Source organism: Pristiophorus japonicus, chromosome 10, assembly GCF_044704955.1.
Source record: "Pristiophorus japonicus isolate sPriJap1 chromosome 10, sPriJap1.hap1, whole genome shotgun sequence".
In the NCBI taxonomy this organism is placed as follows: Eukaryota; Metazoa; Chordata; class Chondrichthyes; family Pristiophoridae; genus Pristiophorus; species Pristiophorus japonicus.
This window is the reverse complement of record NC_091986.1, coordinates 44035869-44052529: the sequence shown is the minus strand read 5'-3', so window position 1 is coordinate 44052529 and position 16661 is coordinate 44035869. Positions and strand designations below refer to the sequence as shown.

Below are 16661 nucleotides of genomic sequence, written 5' to 3'. Positions count from 1 at the left end.
TTCAATTGTAGTAATAATTAATCCAGTTGATGATACTTCAGCGTTATTAGTCCTATGTCAGGTTAAAGGAATTGTGCAGGCAAAAACAGCATATATGAATACAAACACACATTCTTTAATGTATCGGTGTGCCAAAATGGGCGTTACCACAAATTGGCCGGTGCAGGTACGCATTCAAGCTAATCCGAATGACACGTTCCCTATCTCAATCGAAGTCATGAAGCAAAGGATAGGCACTTCCCCACAGGGAGTGGAGAGGGGGGGGCGTTAAGGAAACCGGCAGGTCCCCCTGGGCAACACTTACAGATCGCCTCATAGCCAGTTACAAAGTGGTACCATCAGGAACTAAGATTGCTTGCTCTCTATCAGACCGAAATAGTGCATCTCGGTGGGAGACAGGCAGAAGAAAGAGGAAGAATCTAAAAGAATGGGACACTAACAAAAAAATGCTGGGGGGGGTGGGGGGGAATAGAAACAAAATGCACAAAATAAAAAATTACTTTCAATAATTAAAATATTTGTTATGAAAAATAAAATAACTGAACAAGTCTTTCATGAAAAAGTTTTTATCTTCTATTTATCCTAGTTTTCCAAAATTAAATCATAAAATCTCGAGGCAGCAGTTTTAACAGATAAGTTAGAGACATACTTTATTATTACATATACATACATACTCAGATGCATACATACACCTATAAATAAACTTAACATCTTACCAATTTCCCTGGCAATTCTGACAGCTTCATCAACATCCTGTAGGAGTAGGAAAAAAGACCAAATATTAATCCAATCAACCTCTGTCCTTACTTCGCGAGGCAGCTGTATAGAACACCACTGTCACCTTGCGTAGACTTTATGTTGGGTTTACAATCCACCTACGCTTTCTTATTCAGATGAACACAGGATTAATTCCACAATTGGAGACATAAAGCCTTTTCTGTTGGTCTTCCAAGTCTCTATCTTTTGGAGGGAGACAAAATTATTTAATTGAAACCTTTGGGTATCGCTATTTTGCAAGATAACTCACCACTCAAGTACATTCATTTAAATAGCGTTTTTTCCTCACAAAATGTCACTTTGTATTGGTTTTCTCAAAACTTCAATACGAGTTACTTCATCACAAATGAACACTGCAAACTAAACAAAATAAAATCCCTTTAGCAATGTTATTAAGTGGATTCCATGGGCCAGATTTTCGAGAAGTTTGCGACCGGGTTTTGGCTGCGGTTTGACCCTCCGCGGCGAAAACCCGGTCGCACAGCCCGGGCGGGATCCTCGGGTAACTGTTTGCGGCGGCGATGGGACGTACGTGCAACGCCGCGGATTGCATTTGCGTCCAACTTTCGGCTCTCTCCCGACCCGTACACCATGCCCAGAATACCGACCTGTCGGTGTATGAAAATCTGCAAAAAAAAGTAAGTTAAAGTTTTTATTTTTAAATTATTTTTGCAGCGATTAGATAGTTAAGGGTCTTGTAAATGTTTTTGGAATTTTTTTTATCCCCTCCCAAGGCCTCTCTCGCAGCGCTCCCGGACTAAATTTGCTGAAACTCGCTTTCTTGCACCGCCAATCCTCGTGCAACATGCCCTCCCCCCCCGCCGACAAAAACTCAAATATTCGGCCTAAAAACGGTAGTGCAGCGAAAACGTTAAGTTTCACATATCGCTACCGTTTTCGCCGAAAAACCCTGAAAGCTGAAAATCCGGCCCCATAGCTGCAAAAAAATTGCAAGCTTTAATAGTTTTCAGTCAGTTGCGAAATGCAAATCAGCCTTTGCAGCATCTGCCCACCAGGGTATATTTTAATCATCTGCCACCACTCCAAACATTGTGTTGTCCCTTTCACTGACAGTAGGGGGCGTGGACTGTCTACAGTTATAACTAACTCGCGTGTTTATAGGGCTCCTAAGACTCTTGGTCATTAAAGACAAATAAATTAACGCAAAAAATTATTCTCGGAGACATTAACAGTCACTTTCACGAGTTAGCAAATTTGGCTTTTTTCCCCACAGTACGGCAAGATGTTTCCCACTTCCATTTTTTCCATCCTGGTGGAACATGAAAAGCTACAAGAAAAATAAGCTGAATACATTTAGCAAATTATTCAGAAATTACCCCCCAAAAATTCATTTAAATATTTGTGTAAGCATTACATTTTTTTTCTGCTTACTCTCTGGGAAAGGGACATGAAAGAGAAGAGAGGTCCAATTTAATATTCGCCTTGCATCAATTTTAAGATTAAAAAAATTACAACACTACGATTCTAGTGTTTCTGTCGAAATTAACTGGGTTTTATATATTTCAGAAGGAAATTACATTTTCTGGGATTTGTTTTTTTTTAATTCGGGGGAAAAAAGCACTTGAGCAGCAAAAAGTTGGACGGGATCGTGGAAGGGAGTAATGTCTGGCAACCACCAAGGGCTGTATGTGGCTAAAGCTACAGGGGTTGACTTATGAACATTAAAATGAAACCCAATAGTTTTTAAAGCTGCGCGCACAATACCCTTTGACGACTAGATAACAACTGATGGTAAATATTAGTCTTTCACCAAACTATCTGGATAGCAAAGGAAAAGTGCACAGCCAGTTATGAATAGAAACAACAGTAAAAATCTTTTATAAAAAATATATATTGGTAACAGCAAGCGAGCGAGAGTGGGGGTGGGGGAAGTTGGCAGAAAATGTAATTTCCTTTCATTAGCTTGTCTGCTCCGCAAATCAGGGCTTGTTAAGTTCAAAGCAAACCTGAAAGGAGTATCTGTTTTAGGTCCTTTTTTTTGTTGGAAAAGCTGTGATTGTTAAATGGTATTTTTCCAAAGAATAATCATATTCAGGTAAAACAAATTCTGTTTTCAAAAGTTTGCATCTTTGCTAAACTCTCCAGCTACCTTGGCTCCACAGAGGGAAGCACTTTCCGGCATTTTTGCAAGAAGGAACCCAAAAAAAGGAATCAAAAGAGTAATTTAGGCATGTTAGTGGTTTTCACACATTGAGTTTCAAGTGCCTTTGTTCAACTCGATGACAGTTATGAGGAAGTGTTAAACCAGTCAAATGTAGACAATTAGACCCTCTTGAACGCAATGCATGAAGAATAAAGGCTGATGGTGTTCCACCATTTATAGTTAAGTGGAAACACTTTGAATTGTCTTTGCAGTTGCAAATTGCACCTTTTCATTTACATTCTGCTTAAATAAGTAATGTTTCACTTGTTTTGCTGAAGAACCTCTACTCCTGAAAGGCAAGAAACTTGCTGATGTGCAACCCTGGGTTTTACAGCATCTTTGGAGATGAGATTAAATTTTTAGAATGAAACACATTAAAAAAAAATGTAAAGGGCACAACTTTTCTTCTCTTTGAACAAGATCTAGCAATGCCTTAGCGTTGCACCAGGTTAGTTAGACTTTGCTACAGTATCATAGAATTTCACAGCACAGAACAAGGCCATTCGGCCCATCCCGCCTGTGCCGGTTCTCTGAAAGAACGATCTAATTAGTCCCACTCCTCCCTGCTTTTTCCCTAAAACCCTGCACATTTTTCCTTTTCAAGTACTTATCCAATTCCCTTTTGAAAGTTATTACTGAAGCTGCTTCCACCGCCCTTTCAGGCAGCGCATTCCAGATCACAACTCGCAGCTGTGTTTCTGTGGGTAGCACCATCGCCTGAGTCAGAAAGTCGTGGGTTCAAATCCCACTCCAGAGACTTGAGCACAGAAATCTAGACTAACACTCCAGTGCAGTGCTGAGGAAGTGCTGCACTGTCAGAGGTGCTATCTCTCGGTTGAGGCCCTGTCTGCTCTCTCAGATGGACGTAAAAGATCCCATGGCACTATTTCGAAGAAGAGCAGGGGCGTTATCACTGGTGTCCTAGCCAATATATACCTCTCAATCAACATCACTAAAACAGATGATCTGGTCATTATCACATTGGTGTTCATGGGAACTTGCTGTGCACGAATTGGATGCCATGTTTCCTACATTACAACAGTGACTAGACTACACTTGAAAAAATTTACTTCATTGGCTGTAAAGCGCTTTGGGATAGCTGGTGGTCATGAAAGGCACTATAGAAGTGAAAGTATTTATTTCTTAACCTTCTCTGCTCTAAGGAACACAAAACCAATATACATGTGCTTACACCAAATATATAGTCAAATTGCTGTCAATAAAATCGACCTTTAGAATGATGAATATTTTATCCAAGAATCTTGGTTAGATTATATTTTTGAATGTTAATTATCCACTATATATTTTCTGCATTTTGTCCAGTCAATATTTTGCCTATATGTGGAGAGACAATAGAAGCTGGGATTGTTCTCCTAGAGCAAAGAAGGTTAAGGGGAGATTTAATAAAGGTGTTCAAAATTATGAGTTTTGATAGAGTAAATAAGGAGAAACTGTTTCCATTGGCAGGAGGGTTGGTAACTAGAGGACAGGGGTTTAAGATAATTGGCAAAAAAGCCAGGGGGAAGATGAGGAGATTTTTTTACGCAACGAGTTGTTGTGATCGGGAATGCACTGCCCGAAAGGGCAGAGGAAGCAGATTCAATAATAACTTTCAAAAGGGAATTGGATATATACTTGCAAAGGAAATATTTGCAGGGCTATGGGAAAAGAGCAGGTGGTGTGGGACTAATTGGACAGCTCGACAAAAGATGCGCCGAATGGCCCCTTCTGTGCTGTATGATACTATATGATACCGTGCTGTATGATACTGCAGGATAGGCGTACCAACGTCAGTGTTCCCTCTCAGGCCAACATTGCACTCAACTAGCTCCGATGGACGGGCCACATTGTCCGTATGCCTGATACAAGACTCCCGAAGCAAGCACTCTGCTCCAAGCTCCGCCATGACAAGCGATCACCAGGAGGGCACAGAAAACGATTCAAAGACACCCTCAAAGCCTCATTGAAAAAATCTAACATCCGCATCGACTCTTGGGAATCCCTGGCCCAAGACCACTCAAAGTGGAAGAGAAGCATCCGAACAGGCGCCAAACACTTCGAATCTCTTCCTCGCGAGCACGTGGAAGCCAAGTATAAACAGCAGAAGGAGCGTACGACAAACCAAGCACCCCGCCCATCCATCCCTTCAACCACCACCTGTCCCAACTGTGACAGAGTCTGTAAATCCCACATCGGACTCATGAGTCATCTTAGAACTCATATTATAGTGTGGAAGCAAGTCATCCTCCGGGGGGCTGCTTAAGAAGATGATACTATTTCTAAAATGCGAGTTTCAGATTGATAACTAAATGGCATGGATCTGCATCAATGGCAGGCTAATCCAACAAAACTCCAGTTTTCTCACCTTGACCACTCCATCAAAGCCAGGGATGGTGTTGACGTTTGCCTTCTTGGCGATTAATTTGCTTTCAATCTTGTCTCCCATGGACTGAAGAGCATGCGTGTCGGGCCCAATGAAGGTGACACCTTCAGCAGCCTGCGGAGATAATCAAGCCTTTAGATTTACAATAGCAACATATTTGGCCTGAGCAGTGGCTTCACGTTGCTTATATTTACAATACATTATTGGTGAAATCGGAAAGATAATCACCATTAAAACGCAGTGCCTCAACCCCAAATGTTAATCTACCTTTACTATTAAACTACTAAACCAATTATATACTTGCAGCTTTTTCTGATTTCATTTTTATATTTTCAGCATTCGGTTTTTCTCCCTTAGTTCTGTTACAAGTACTGCATTGTGACCAGTTGTTATACGCAGGAGGGAACTCCAGATTTCGCAATGCTGCCCAGTGTCAAATACAGTGAAAAATGGCAACAAATTGGCTGATGAAAAGTGCTCCAAATCCTGATAAACCTGCCTAGGTGCAAACGTGCGGCCAAATCCTCAGGGAAATCATTTGGCTGGAACAGGACCTACCCGTGCAATGGCATCATAGTATCATAAAATTGCAAATGCATAGAACGAGAACTCTATGTGCATTTCACAAGCAATTAAAGGAATGAGAATTAGACGGAATGGTTGAGCGGACCCGGGATGCAAAACCAGTGATCTCTGAGCAATCAATGTCAGTCCCAATATAAAATCTGGCGCACAATACTGCATATGCCAGGAAATTACGAAGACGAGATCTTCAGAGAATAGCTAAATATTACTTTTTTAATGTCTGGACGAATACATTTGTTGTTGATTTATCTAAAACTTCTCTAGAACCTTGGTTAGACCACACTTTACGACGACGACAACAACAACTTTCATATATATAGTGCCTTTAATGCAGTAAAAATATCCCAAGGTACTTCACAGGAGCGTTATCAGCCAAAACTTTGACACCGACTCGCATAAGGGCATATTAGGGCAAGTGACCAAAATCTTGGTCCAAGAGGAGCGTCCTGAAGGAGGAGAGAAGTAGAGAGGCGGAGAAGAAAATCAAGAGCTCAGGGCCTAGGCAGCTGAAGGCATGGCCACCAATGGTGGAGTGATGAAAATCAGGGATGCACAAGAAGCCAGAATTGGAGCGCGCGGAGATCTCGGATGGTTGTAGGGTTGGAGGAGGTTACAGAGACAGCGAGGCTCAAGGCTATGGAGAGATTTAAAAACAAGGATAAAAAATTTTTAATTGAGTCGTTGCTTAACTGGGAGCCAATATAAGTCAGCAAGCACAGGGGTGATAGGTGAACAGGATTTGGCACAGTTCTGGTTTCCTTACTATAAAAAGAATAGAGGCATTGGAAAAGGTGCAAAAAGATTTACAGGAATGATACCAGAAAGATTATACCTATCAGGTCAGATTGAACAGGCTGGGGCTCTTTTCTCTAGAGAACAGAAGGCTGAGGGGTAACCTGAAAAAGGTCTTTAACATTATGAAAGGGTTTGATAGGGAAGATGTTACTACTTGTGGGGGAGCCCAAAATGAGGGGCTATAAATATAAGATAGTCACTCATAAATCCAATAGGGAATTCAGGAGAAACCTCTTTACCCAGAGAGTGGTGAGAATGTGGAATTCGCTACTACAGGGAGTATAGTTGATGCAACTAGCATCGATGCATTTTAGGTGAAGTTAGATAAAGGACACATTTATTTGTAACACCTAAAGCTCTGATTGGGCTCCCTTGATGACAAGTCCTGATTGCTGATTGGTCCCCTTGGAGGATAAGACACACCCAGCAGTTTCTCTTTGCAAAGTGTAATTCGAGCCATTCTGACTGCCAACTCCAGACAGAACAGAGCTCATTTAGAACAGACAGGGCTCACTCTTGCGGGTTAAGACCTTCTCCTACCCACCAAAGAAGTTTCTACCCCCCATCACCCAAGTTCCTGACCTTCTCCCCCATCGCTCCCCCCGGCGTTCTGACCTTCTCCCCCTGCCCAAGTTCCTCCCCCATGGATTTATCACCTCCCACCAACAAATTTCTGACCACAGATGGGGCATAGTTCGTGGGTCACGGATTGGTAACAGGTTTATTGGATATGAAGTGAATAGTGGCGGTGTCATGACTTCTGGATTTCATGCAGTCTTATCATCTGGATCACGTTCTCGCTCTCAACGCCCTCCCCCCCCCACCCTTTAGAACTGGATCACATTCTTCCACCCTCCCCACTGTGCTCTCTGTACTCTTTACTCACTCCACCGGGTTCCTGACCTCTCTCCACCCCCTCCGATTCCCCCCTCTCCCTCGCCCCCCCCTCCATCTTTCCCCTCTATTTCCCCTTCTCCCCAGTCTCTCTCTCTCTCTCTCCGTTTCCCCCTCTTGCTCCCCCCATCTCCCCCTCTTTCTCTGTCCCTCCGATCTCCCCCCCTCTCCCTCCGTCTGCCCAGTCTTTCTCTCTCCCCGTCTCCCCCACTCTCTCCGATCTCTCTATCTCTCTCCCTCCATCTGCCCAGTCTTTCTCTCTCATCTTTCTCCCCCGCCGATTTCCCCCCACCTCTCTTTCTCCCCGTCTCCCCTTCCCATCTTTCTCTCTCCCTCCGATCTCCCTCTCTCTCTCTCTCTCTCTGCCCCCTCCCCCCCTCCGATCTCCCCCACTCTGATCTCCCTGAGTCGCTCTCTCTCTCCTTTCGATCCAAGCTTCTCCAGGGCCTTGATCCACGGAGCTGAGGAAAGTGTGGCCCATACTGCGCTGCACTGTGACTGTGGGGTACTGCGCATGTGCAAAAAGGGGCGGGTCCGACCACACATATGTGCAGAATGCCATGAAAATGTTCATGCAGGTAATCATTTTGTTAAATAAACACGAGTGACAAAGGATGGAAGGATTTGCTGATAGGGTGAGATGAAGTAAGGTGGGAGGAGGCTCATGTGGAGCATCAACACCGGCCTGGACCAGTTGAGCCGAATGGCCTGTTTCTGTGCTGTAGATTCCAAGTAACTCTATATGATGAGCAGCTCAGTTTATCTTTTACAAGCTACTATAAGATATGAGTTACAGCCCAATGCGTCAGTCTGACGTTCCCTTTCCTCTATACAAAATACCGCAGCCTCCACCTGGTGCTTCCACATACAGCACACTTTAAATAAGGAACTGAACAGAATGAAAGATTGAATCTGGTTCCTCCAATTCTGGGCTCTTAACTACTATTTCACAATACATAAAAGGTTATGCTGATAGGTTTGGACAGATTTAGATGAAGTGGGGTGGGAGGAAGCTTGTGTGGAGCATGGACCAGTTGGGCTGAATGGCCTGTATCTGTGCCATTCTATGTATCTGTGCCAATAATCGGATCACCGTGGTTTTACTGTCAGCCGAGCTTGCAATCCCACCTCTAAGTCAGAAGGTTGTGGGATCAAGTCCCACTCCAGAGACTTTAGCACAACAATCTAGGCTGACAGTCCCAGTGCAGTGCTCAGGGAGAGCTGCACTGTTGGAGGCACCGTCTTTCAGATGAGACATTAAACCAAGTGGATATAAAAGATCCCATGGCACTATTTCGAAGAAGAACAGAGGCGTTCTCCCCGGTGCCCTGGGCCAATATTTATCCCTCAACCAACATCAGAAAAAAAGATTATCTGGTCATTATCACATTTGTGTGCAAATTGGATGCCATGTTTCCTACATTACAACAGTGACTACACTTCAAAAAAATAATTAATTGGCTGTGCAGCGTGTTGGGACATCATGAAGATGTGAAAGGCGCTATGTAAATGCAAGACTTTTACAGTGTAAGATGCAATGACCGATGGAAGTTCAGTACCGTCCCAGTTGAAAGAGGAACAATGTTCACAAAGTAGAAATTTGTCATCTGTGGTGAGTCAGGATGGAAGGAGGGGAAGCTCCATATGAACCAGACATACAAACTCGAAATATTTTCTAGTATTGAATAAACAATTACACCACTGGATATGTTACAGGCTCAACTTTATTGGTGCAGTGCATTGACACAGTTGTGAGGAGAACTACTTTATCATCACAAGCTCTGCCTTTTGGCACATTTAAATGAGTTTGGGCGGTAGGCTTGTCTGTGGGGCTAAACAAAGGAGAGGAAAGTAATATCTAACTTTAAAACCACAGTTAGCAATAAGTCCTGCTTTAAAACTCATTCGATTTCTTTTAGAAAATAATATTTTGTGATTCACTGTGGACCATTTCCCATACCTAGAGAGCCTCCTATCAACAAGAGCAGATATCAACAACGAGATCCAACACCGCCTCCAGTGCGCCAGTGCAGCCTTCGGCCACCTAAGGAAAAGAGTGTTTGAAGACCAGGCCCTCAAAACTGCCACCAAGCTCATGGTCTACAGGGCTGTACACCTGCCCTCCTGTATAGCTCAGAGACGTAGACCATGTACAGTCGACATCTCAAGTTGCTGGAGAAATATCACCAACGATGTCTCCGCAAGATCCTACAAATCTCCTGGGAGGACAGGCGCACCAAAATCAGCGTCCTCATTCAGGCTAACATCCCCAGCATTGAAGCACTGACCACACTTGATCAGCTCTGCTGGGCAGGCCACATAGTTCGTATGCCAGACACGAGAGTCCCAAAATAAGTGCTCTACTCGGAGCTCCTTCACGGCAAACAAGCCACAGGTGGGCAGTGGAAACGTTACAAGGACAGCGCCTAAGCCTCCCTGATAAAGTGCGACATCCCCACTGACACCTGGGAGTCCCTGGCCCAAAACTGCCCTAAGTGGAGGAAGTGCAGCGCTGAGCACCTCGAGTCTCATCGCTGAGAGCATGCAGAAATCAAGCGCAGGCAGCGGAAAGAGCGTGCGGCAAACCTGTCCCACCCACCCCTTCCCTCAACGACTATCTGTCCCACCTGCAACAGAGTCTGTGGCTCTCGTACTGGACTGTTCAGCCACCTAAGAACTCACTTCAGGAGTGGAAGCAAGTCTTACTTGATTCCGAGGGACTGCCTATGATGATGAATCTGAGTAATGAGATATGATGAGTTCTTGAGATAGTTTGAGATGTGGTGAGTGTAGCGTGTTCGGGAGGAACAGGGGACTTTGGACCTCTGGTTCCCAAAGCCCGCCACCACTGGGGGCTTCCTCTCCTCATGTCTGGGTCTGCTGTCGACTCATTGGGCCCAAGTTTCCACATGATTTGCGCCTGATTTTTAGGAGCAACTGGTGGAGAACGGACTATCTTAGAAATCGCAATTATCCACATTTTCTTTCTGCAGTTCTAGTCAGGTAGAACAGTTCCACTTTGGAACAGAATTTTTTCTTCAAAAGGGGGCGTGTCCGGCCACTGACGCCTGATTTCAAAGTTTCCACAGTGAAATCGTACTCCAAACTAACTTAGAATGGAGCAAGTGAAGATTTTTGTAGAACTGAAAAAACCTGTTCTACACATTAAAAAATCAGGCGCAGGTTACAAATTAGGCGTCCAGAACGAGGTAGGGGGTGGGGGGGGGGGGGAAGGGAAGTCATTAAATTCTATAATAAATCCTTATTTATACTTATACAAATATTATACAAATAAATCCAACCTGAATAAACATTTATAAGCAAAGAAAAGATTAAATAAACCATCTTCCTACCTGTGTGAAAGTGCTTCAGGCAGGCCTTTCGGGACCGAAGGCCGAACGGGCCAGACCGAGACTTCGGGCAGGGGCCGTCCCCAGCACCAGATTTACAGGTAGGTGGCGTTGGGTCGGGTCGGGGGGAGGGAGGGAGAGAGGGAGAGAGAGGGAGGGAGAGAGAGGGGGGGAGGGAGGGAGAGAGAGGGGGGGAGGGAGAGAGAGGGGGAGGGAGGGAGAGAGAGGGAGGGAGGGGGAGGTCAGGTCGGGGAGGGGGAGGTCAGGTCGGATCCAGTCCGGGAGCGGGAGTCGGGTCGGGTCCAATCGGGGGGTGGGGGGGGGGGGAGCGGGAGCTGGAGCGCGGGTCGGGTCCAGTCGGGGGGGGGGAGGCGCGAAGCGGGAGCCCGAGTCGGGTCGGATCCAGTGGGGGGGGGGGGGGGGGGGGTCGTCGGGCGGGAGCGCGGGTCGGGTCCAGTCGGGGGGGGGGGGGGGGGGGAGCAGGAGCAGGAGCAAGAGCAGGAGCGCGGGTCGGGGGTGGGGGGGGGGGGCAGAGCGGGAGTGGGAACGGGAGTCGGGTCGGGTCAGGTCCAGTCGGGGGGGCGGGAATCGGGTCGGGTCCGGAGGCGGGGGGGGGGGAGCGGGAGTCGGGTCGGGTCCGGAGGCGGGGGGGGGGAGCGGGAGGCGGTGGGGGGGGAGCGGGAGTCGGGTCGGGTCCGGGGGAGGGGGGTCGCGGGTGTCGGGTCCAGTCCGGAGGCGGGGAGGGGGGGGTGGGGAGCGGGTGTCGGGTCTGGTCGGGGGGGGGTGGCAGGAGCTGGCCGTGGGAGGAGCCTTATTCACGCAGCCCCAGTGAGGCCATTCGGCCAGGGCTAGGGGCTGCGTGCTTCGGGCCCCTCCCACACAGTTTCGGGCGCCTGGAGCTACTGCACTTGCGTGCCCACTGTAGCGCGCATGTGCAGAGGTCCCGGCACTGTTTTCAGCGCAGGGACCTGGCTCCGCCCCCCACAGCTCGTGCTGCGCTGCGCCGAGGGCCAGAGGACCTGCAGGGAGGTGGAGAATACGGAGAATTTTTTTAGGCGCACTTTGTGGCGCGAAAAACGTGCGTCCAGGTCGGGACTGCGCCGTTCTAGGCGCGTGTGGAAACTTGGGCCCATTGATAGAGGTTGATCGTCGTGATTAGTCTACATCTCCATTATTGTTGTATCGCTGCTATAATTGCTATTAGCATTCCTGGGTGAGGGAGGGGAATGAGGGTGGTGAAGAGTGTAGTGTACTTACTCCTATTTGTTATCCATTGATCTTTTTTGGGAGCGGGGGAAGAGAAGATAATTCAACGAATTGAGAAATGCTGTGAAATTGGCTAGCAAATACAAAACCTTCTTTCTGCTCCCTTGGTGGTGCTGTAGCTTGGGGCCATGCTTTGAGCAAAGCAGTTGATTTGTTTGGTAAACATGAGAAATCAGCACCGAGTCTTTTCAGAAGCAAATTTTATTGCCCACATTTCTCAAAAGGAATAGCTGTTTTAAACAGCCAACTAAGGCCGTTCAAGTTAATGTTAGCTTCAACAGCTCTGCACCATCCAACAGTACAAAGCAAGAGGAATGCAAGTGTTTAGCCCAACTTCTCTCACATTAGATTCAATTAGTTAAAGGAAACAGATATAGGTGCTGATTACAAGAAGATAGAAGTAAAAACATAAAGCATACGCAAAAGAAATGGCAACAATTAGTTAATCCTCCAAACGCCCATTGATAGATGTGGCTCATAATGGGGACCTGAGAGTTTTATGCCACCTTTTATTTCAAGTATCCAACCACCAGCTCCGAAATGTTGGAACATCCTTGGTACAGCTGACCCAATGCTCCGATCATTGGAACCGGTCTATCACCTGGTGCCTCTGATGGAAACTGCCACAGCAGTAGGCATCAGGTCATCAGGTACTATCGGCCACTAGTTAGCCGTGGCTCAGTGGGTAGCACTCTCACCTCTGAGTCAAAAAGTTAGCACTTTGCTATTTGTGGGAGCTTACTGTATGCAATTTGGCTGCCGCAGTTCCTAATATAAAACAAAAGAAACTTCAAAAGTACTTTTTTAAAATTCATTCCTGGGATGTGGGTGTCACCGGCAGGGCAGCATTTATTGCCCATCCCTAATTGCCCTCAAGAAGGTGGTGGTGAGCTGCCTTCTATAATACATAAGAACATAAAAACATAAGAAATAGGAACAGGAGTAGGCCATATGGCCCCTTGAGCCTGATCATAGCTGATCTGATCATGGACTCAGCTCCACTTCCTTGCCCGATCCCCCTATCCCCTTATCACTCAAGAAACTGTTTATTCTGTCTTAAATATATTCAATGTCCCAGCTTCCACAGCTCTCTGAGGCAGCGAATTCCACAGATTTACAACCCTCTGAGAGAAGAAATTCCTCCTCATCTCTGTTTTAAATGGGCTGCCCTTATTCTAAGATCATGCCCTCGAGTTCTAGTATCCCCTATCCGTGGAAACATCCTCTCTGCATCCACCTTGTCAAGCCCTCTCATAATCTTATACGTTTCGATAAGATCACCTCTCATTCTTCTGAACTTCAATGAGTAGAGGCCCAACCTACTCAACCTTTCCTCATAAGTCAACCCCCTCACCCCGGAATCAACCTAGTGAGCCTTCTCTGAACTGCCTCCAAAGCAAGTATATCCTTTCATAAATATGGAAACCAAGTATATCCTTTCAGAAATATGGAAACCAAAACTGCATGCAGTATTCCAGATATGGCCTCACCAATACCTTGTATAGCTGTAGCAAGACTTCCCTGCTTTTATACTCCATCCCCTTTGCAATAAAAGCCAAGATAGCATTGGCCTTCCTGATCACTTGCTGTACCTGCATACTATCCTTTTGTGTTTCATGCACAAGTACCCCCAGGTCCCGCTGTACTGTGGCACTTTGCAATCTTTCTCCATTTAAATAATAACTTGCTCTTTGATTTTTTTTCTGGCAAAGTGCATGACCTCACACTTTCCAACATTACACTCCATCTGCCAAATTTTTGCCCACTCACTTAGCCTGTCTGTGTCCTTTTGCAGATTTTTGTGTCCTCCTCACACATTGCTTTTCCTCCCATCTTTGTGTTGTCTGAGTGTGGCTTGCTAGGCCATTTCAGAGGGCAATTAAGAGTCAACTCCACATTGCTATGGATCTGGAGTTTTGTATAGGCCAGACCGGGTAAGGGCAGCAGATTTCCTTTCCTTCCCATTAGTGATCATCATCATAGGCAGTCCCTCGAAACGAGGATGACTTGCTTCCACGCCAAAAATGGATGAGTTCACAGGTGTTTCAATCATATTCCGGATCCGGAGCTACATCCTGAAGGGTGGAAGGTGCCTGTGTTTGGATTTTTTGCAACCCAGCCACCACATGGGCTTGACAGAGGTAGGTCTTGGTCCAGTGGCAAGGGTTAACCAAGAAGACTGGAGACCAGTTCTGCTGCAGGGACCTAGTGCGCACACATATCGCAGTGTGGGCTGGCCCGTGCTGCCCCTGGGCCCTCGCCTCTCCTGGGCCCCGATCACATCCCTCTACGAACTCTTGCTGCCCCTTCGTCCCGACCTCACCGCTCCTGCTGCACCTGCCCACACTGCAATCAGCCGTCGCCTTCCTGCAACAGCACGTGCTGCTGTTTGCAGTGGCACCGCCACACACGAAGGACATTCGTGAACCAGGTGAGTTTTAAACGACAATCTGGTAATTTCATTACTGATATTAATCAGTATTAGATTTAAATTCCCCGTGGTGGGCTTCTGGATCACCAGTCCAGTGACATAACCACTATACTACCGTACCCCTCATTTGATTTACTGGTGTGTATACATTAATATGAATCGCGGTCTACCTCTTTCGATGCCTGTGACTCAACTTTCAGCCCCTCATGTGTAAAGGGAAATGTAGCTGTAAAGCATACTACGAGTGATTTCACCAGGTCCGTGGCTGCATGTAATGACACAACTGTTTGGCATCACTGTCTGTCAGTATAAATGTTATAATTTGGTCTGAAGGCAAAAGCTCGCACTGCTGCACATCTAACCACTACTGAGGCGCACACATCCAACAGTAGCCACAGCAATAACATTTGAGCTATAGTTTCAGAGAGACCATTTCTGGAACATAGTCTAGAAACTCCTCAGTGCGGTACAACACCTCTTTAGCTATGAGCACTTTGGAGGAAGGATGCAAGATCGTCGAATGAATGTGGCACCACGTGGCTTCTATGGGGAAAGGCTGTAAATCGCTTTGGGACGTCCTGACGTTAAGATAACGTTACATAAATGGGAGTTGTTCTTTCAACATTCTTACAAGTTGAAATATTTGTGTTATGTATTTAAAATTTAATTTCATCTGTGCTTGGTTGGCAATACAATTGGGTTCGGCACATCCTGACCAAATATAAGCCAGGCTTCATAGCCTGGTCATTATTTGGTGACCCAGGATGGACAGCCTGTGAAGGCTCAGTCACAACCTCTGCGACTGAAAAGGCCGGTGACACCGATTGTAAACTCTGCTCTGAAATACCTCAACCCCAAGCTCAAAAAGAGCTAGTCCTACTGTGTGATTGTGTCACTTTTAATACCAGCCATGCTTATGATCTCGGAGTGAGATCGCCTCTTTATGCTCAAGATCTATCACCAGTAGGCCAATTTCATTTCACACAGATGTAGTCACGAGGGGGCTAGATGGGGTAGATAGTGAGAAACTGTTCCCATTGGTGGAAGGGTCGAGAACCAGAGGACACAGATTTAAGGTGATTGGCAAAGAACTAAAGATGACATGAGGAAAAACTTTTTTACACAGCGAATGGAATGCACTGCCTGAAAGGGTGGTGGAGGCAGACTCAATCGCGGCTTTCAAAAGGGAGTTGGATAAGTGTCTGAAGAAAAATAAATTTACAGGGGTACCGGGAAAGGGTGGGGGGACTGGGACTAGCTGAACTGCTCTTGCAAGGGCTCAACGGGCTGAATGGTCTCCTTCTGTACTGTAACCATTCTATGATTCTATGCCAACAATCCTAGTTGGCGTCAGTCCTAGGCTCAAGAGATGAAAGGGTTATTATTCCAATATACTATATCACCCTGTCTCTTACATTTTTGTGCAGAGTTCTGGTCTCCATATGGTAAAAAAGATATAAAGGCACTGGAGAAGGTGCAAAAAAAGATTTGCAAGGATGATACCAGAACTAAGGAGGTGTAACTATCAGGAAAGACTGAACAGACTGGTGCTCTTTACTCTAGAAAAGAGAAGGCCGAGGAGTGACCTTTCAGTGGTTTGATAGGGTAGACATAGAAAAGATAATTCCACTTGTGGGAAGGCCAAAACTAGGGGCCATAAATATAAGATAGTCACCAATAAATCCAATAGGGAATTCAGGAGAAACTTCTTTACCCAGAGAGTGGTGAGAATATGGAACTTGCTACCATAAGGAGTAGTTGAGGCAAATAGCATAGATGCATTTCATCATTATCATAGGCAGTCCCTCGGAATCGAGGAACACTTGCTTCCACTCTTAACATGAGTTCTTTTGGCTGTAAAGTCCAATATGAGAACCACAGTCTCTGTCACAGGTGGGACAGATAGTCGGTGAGGGAAGGGGTGGGTGGGACTGGTTTGCCGCACACTCTTTCCGCTACCTGCGCTTGATTTCTGCATGCTCTCGGCGACGAGACTCAAGGTGCTCAGCACCCTCC

At 46.1% G+C, this 16661-nt stretch overlaps 1 protein-coding gene across 1 annotated transcript in view; it reads right to left on the bottom strand.

Annotated features, from left to right (window-relative positions):
* pcca (propionyl-CoA carboxylase subunit alpha) overlaps window positions 1-16661 on the bottom strand; it is a 572168-nt gene that overhangs the window by 387978 nt on the left and 167529 nt on the right. The window contains exons 7-8 of the mRNA XM_070891406.1: window positions 5307-5438; window positions 717-753 (exon numbers count right to left, since the gene is read on the bottom strand). Coding sequence (XP_070747507.1) covers window positions 717-753; window positions 5307-5438 — 169 coding nt within the window. The remainder of the gene's footprint in view (window positions 1-716; window positions 754-5306; window positions 5439-16661) is intronic.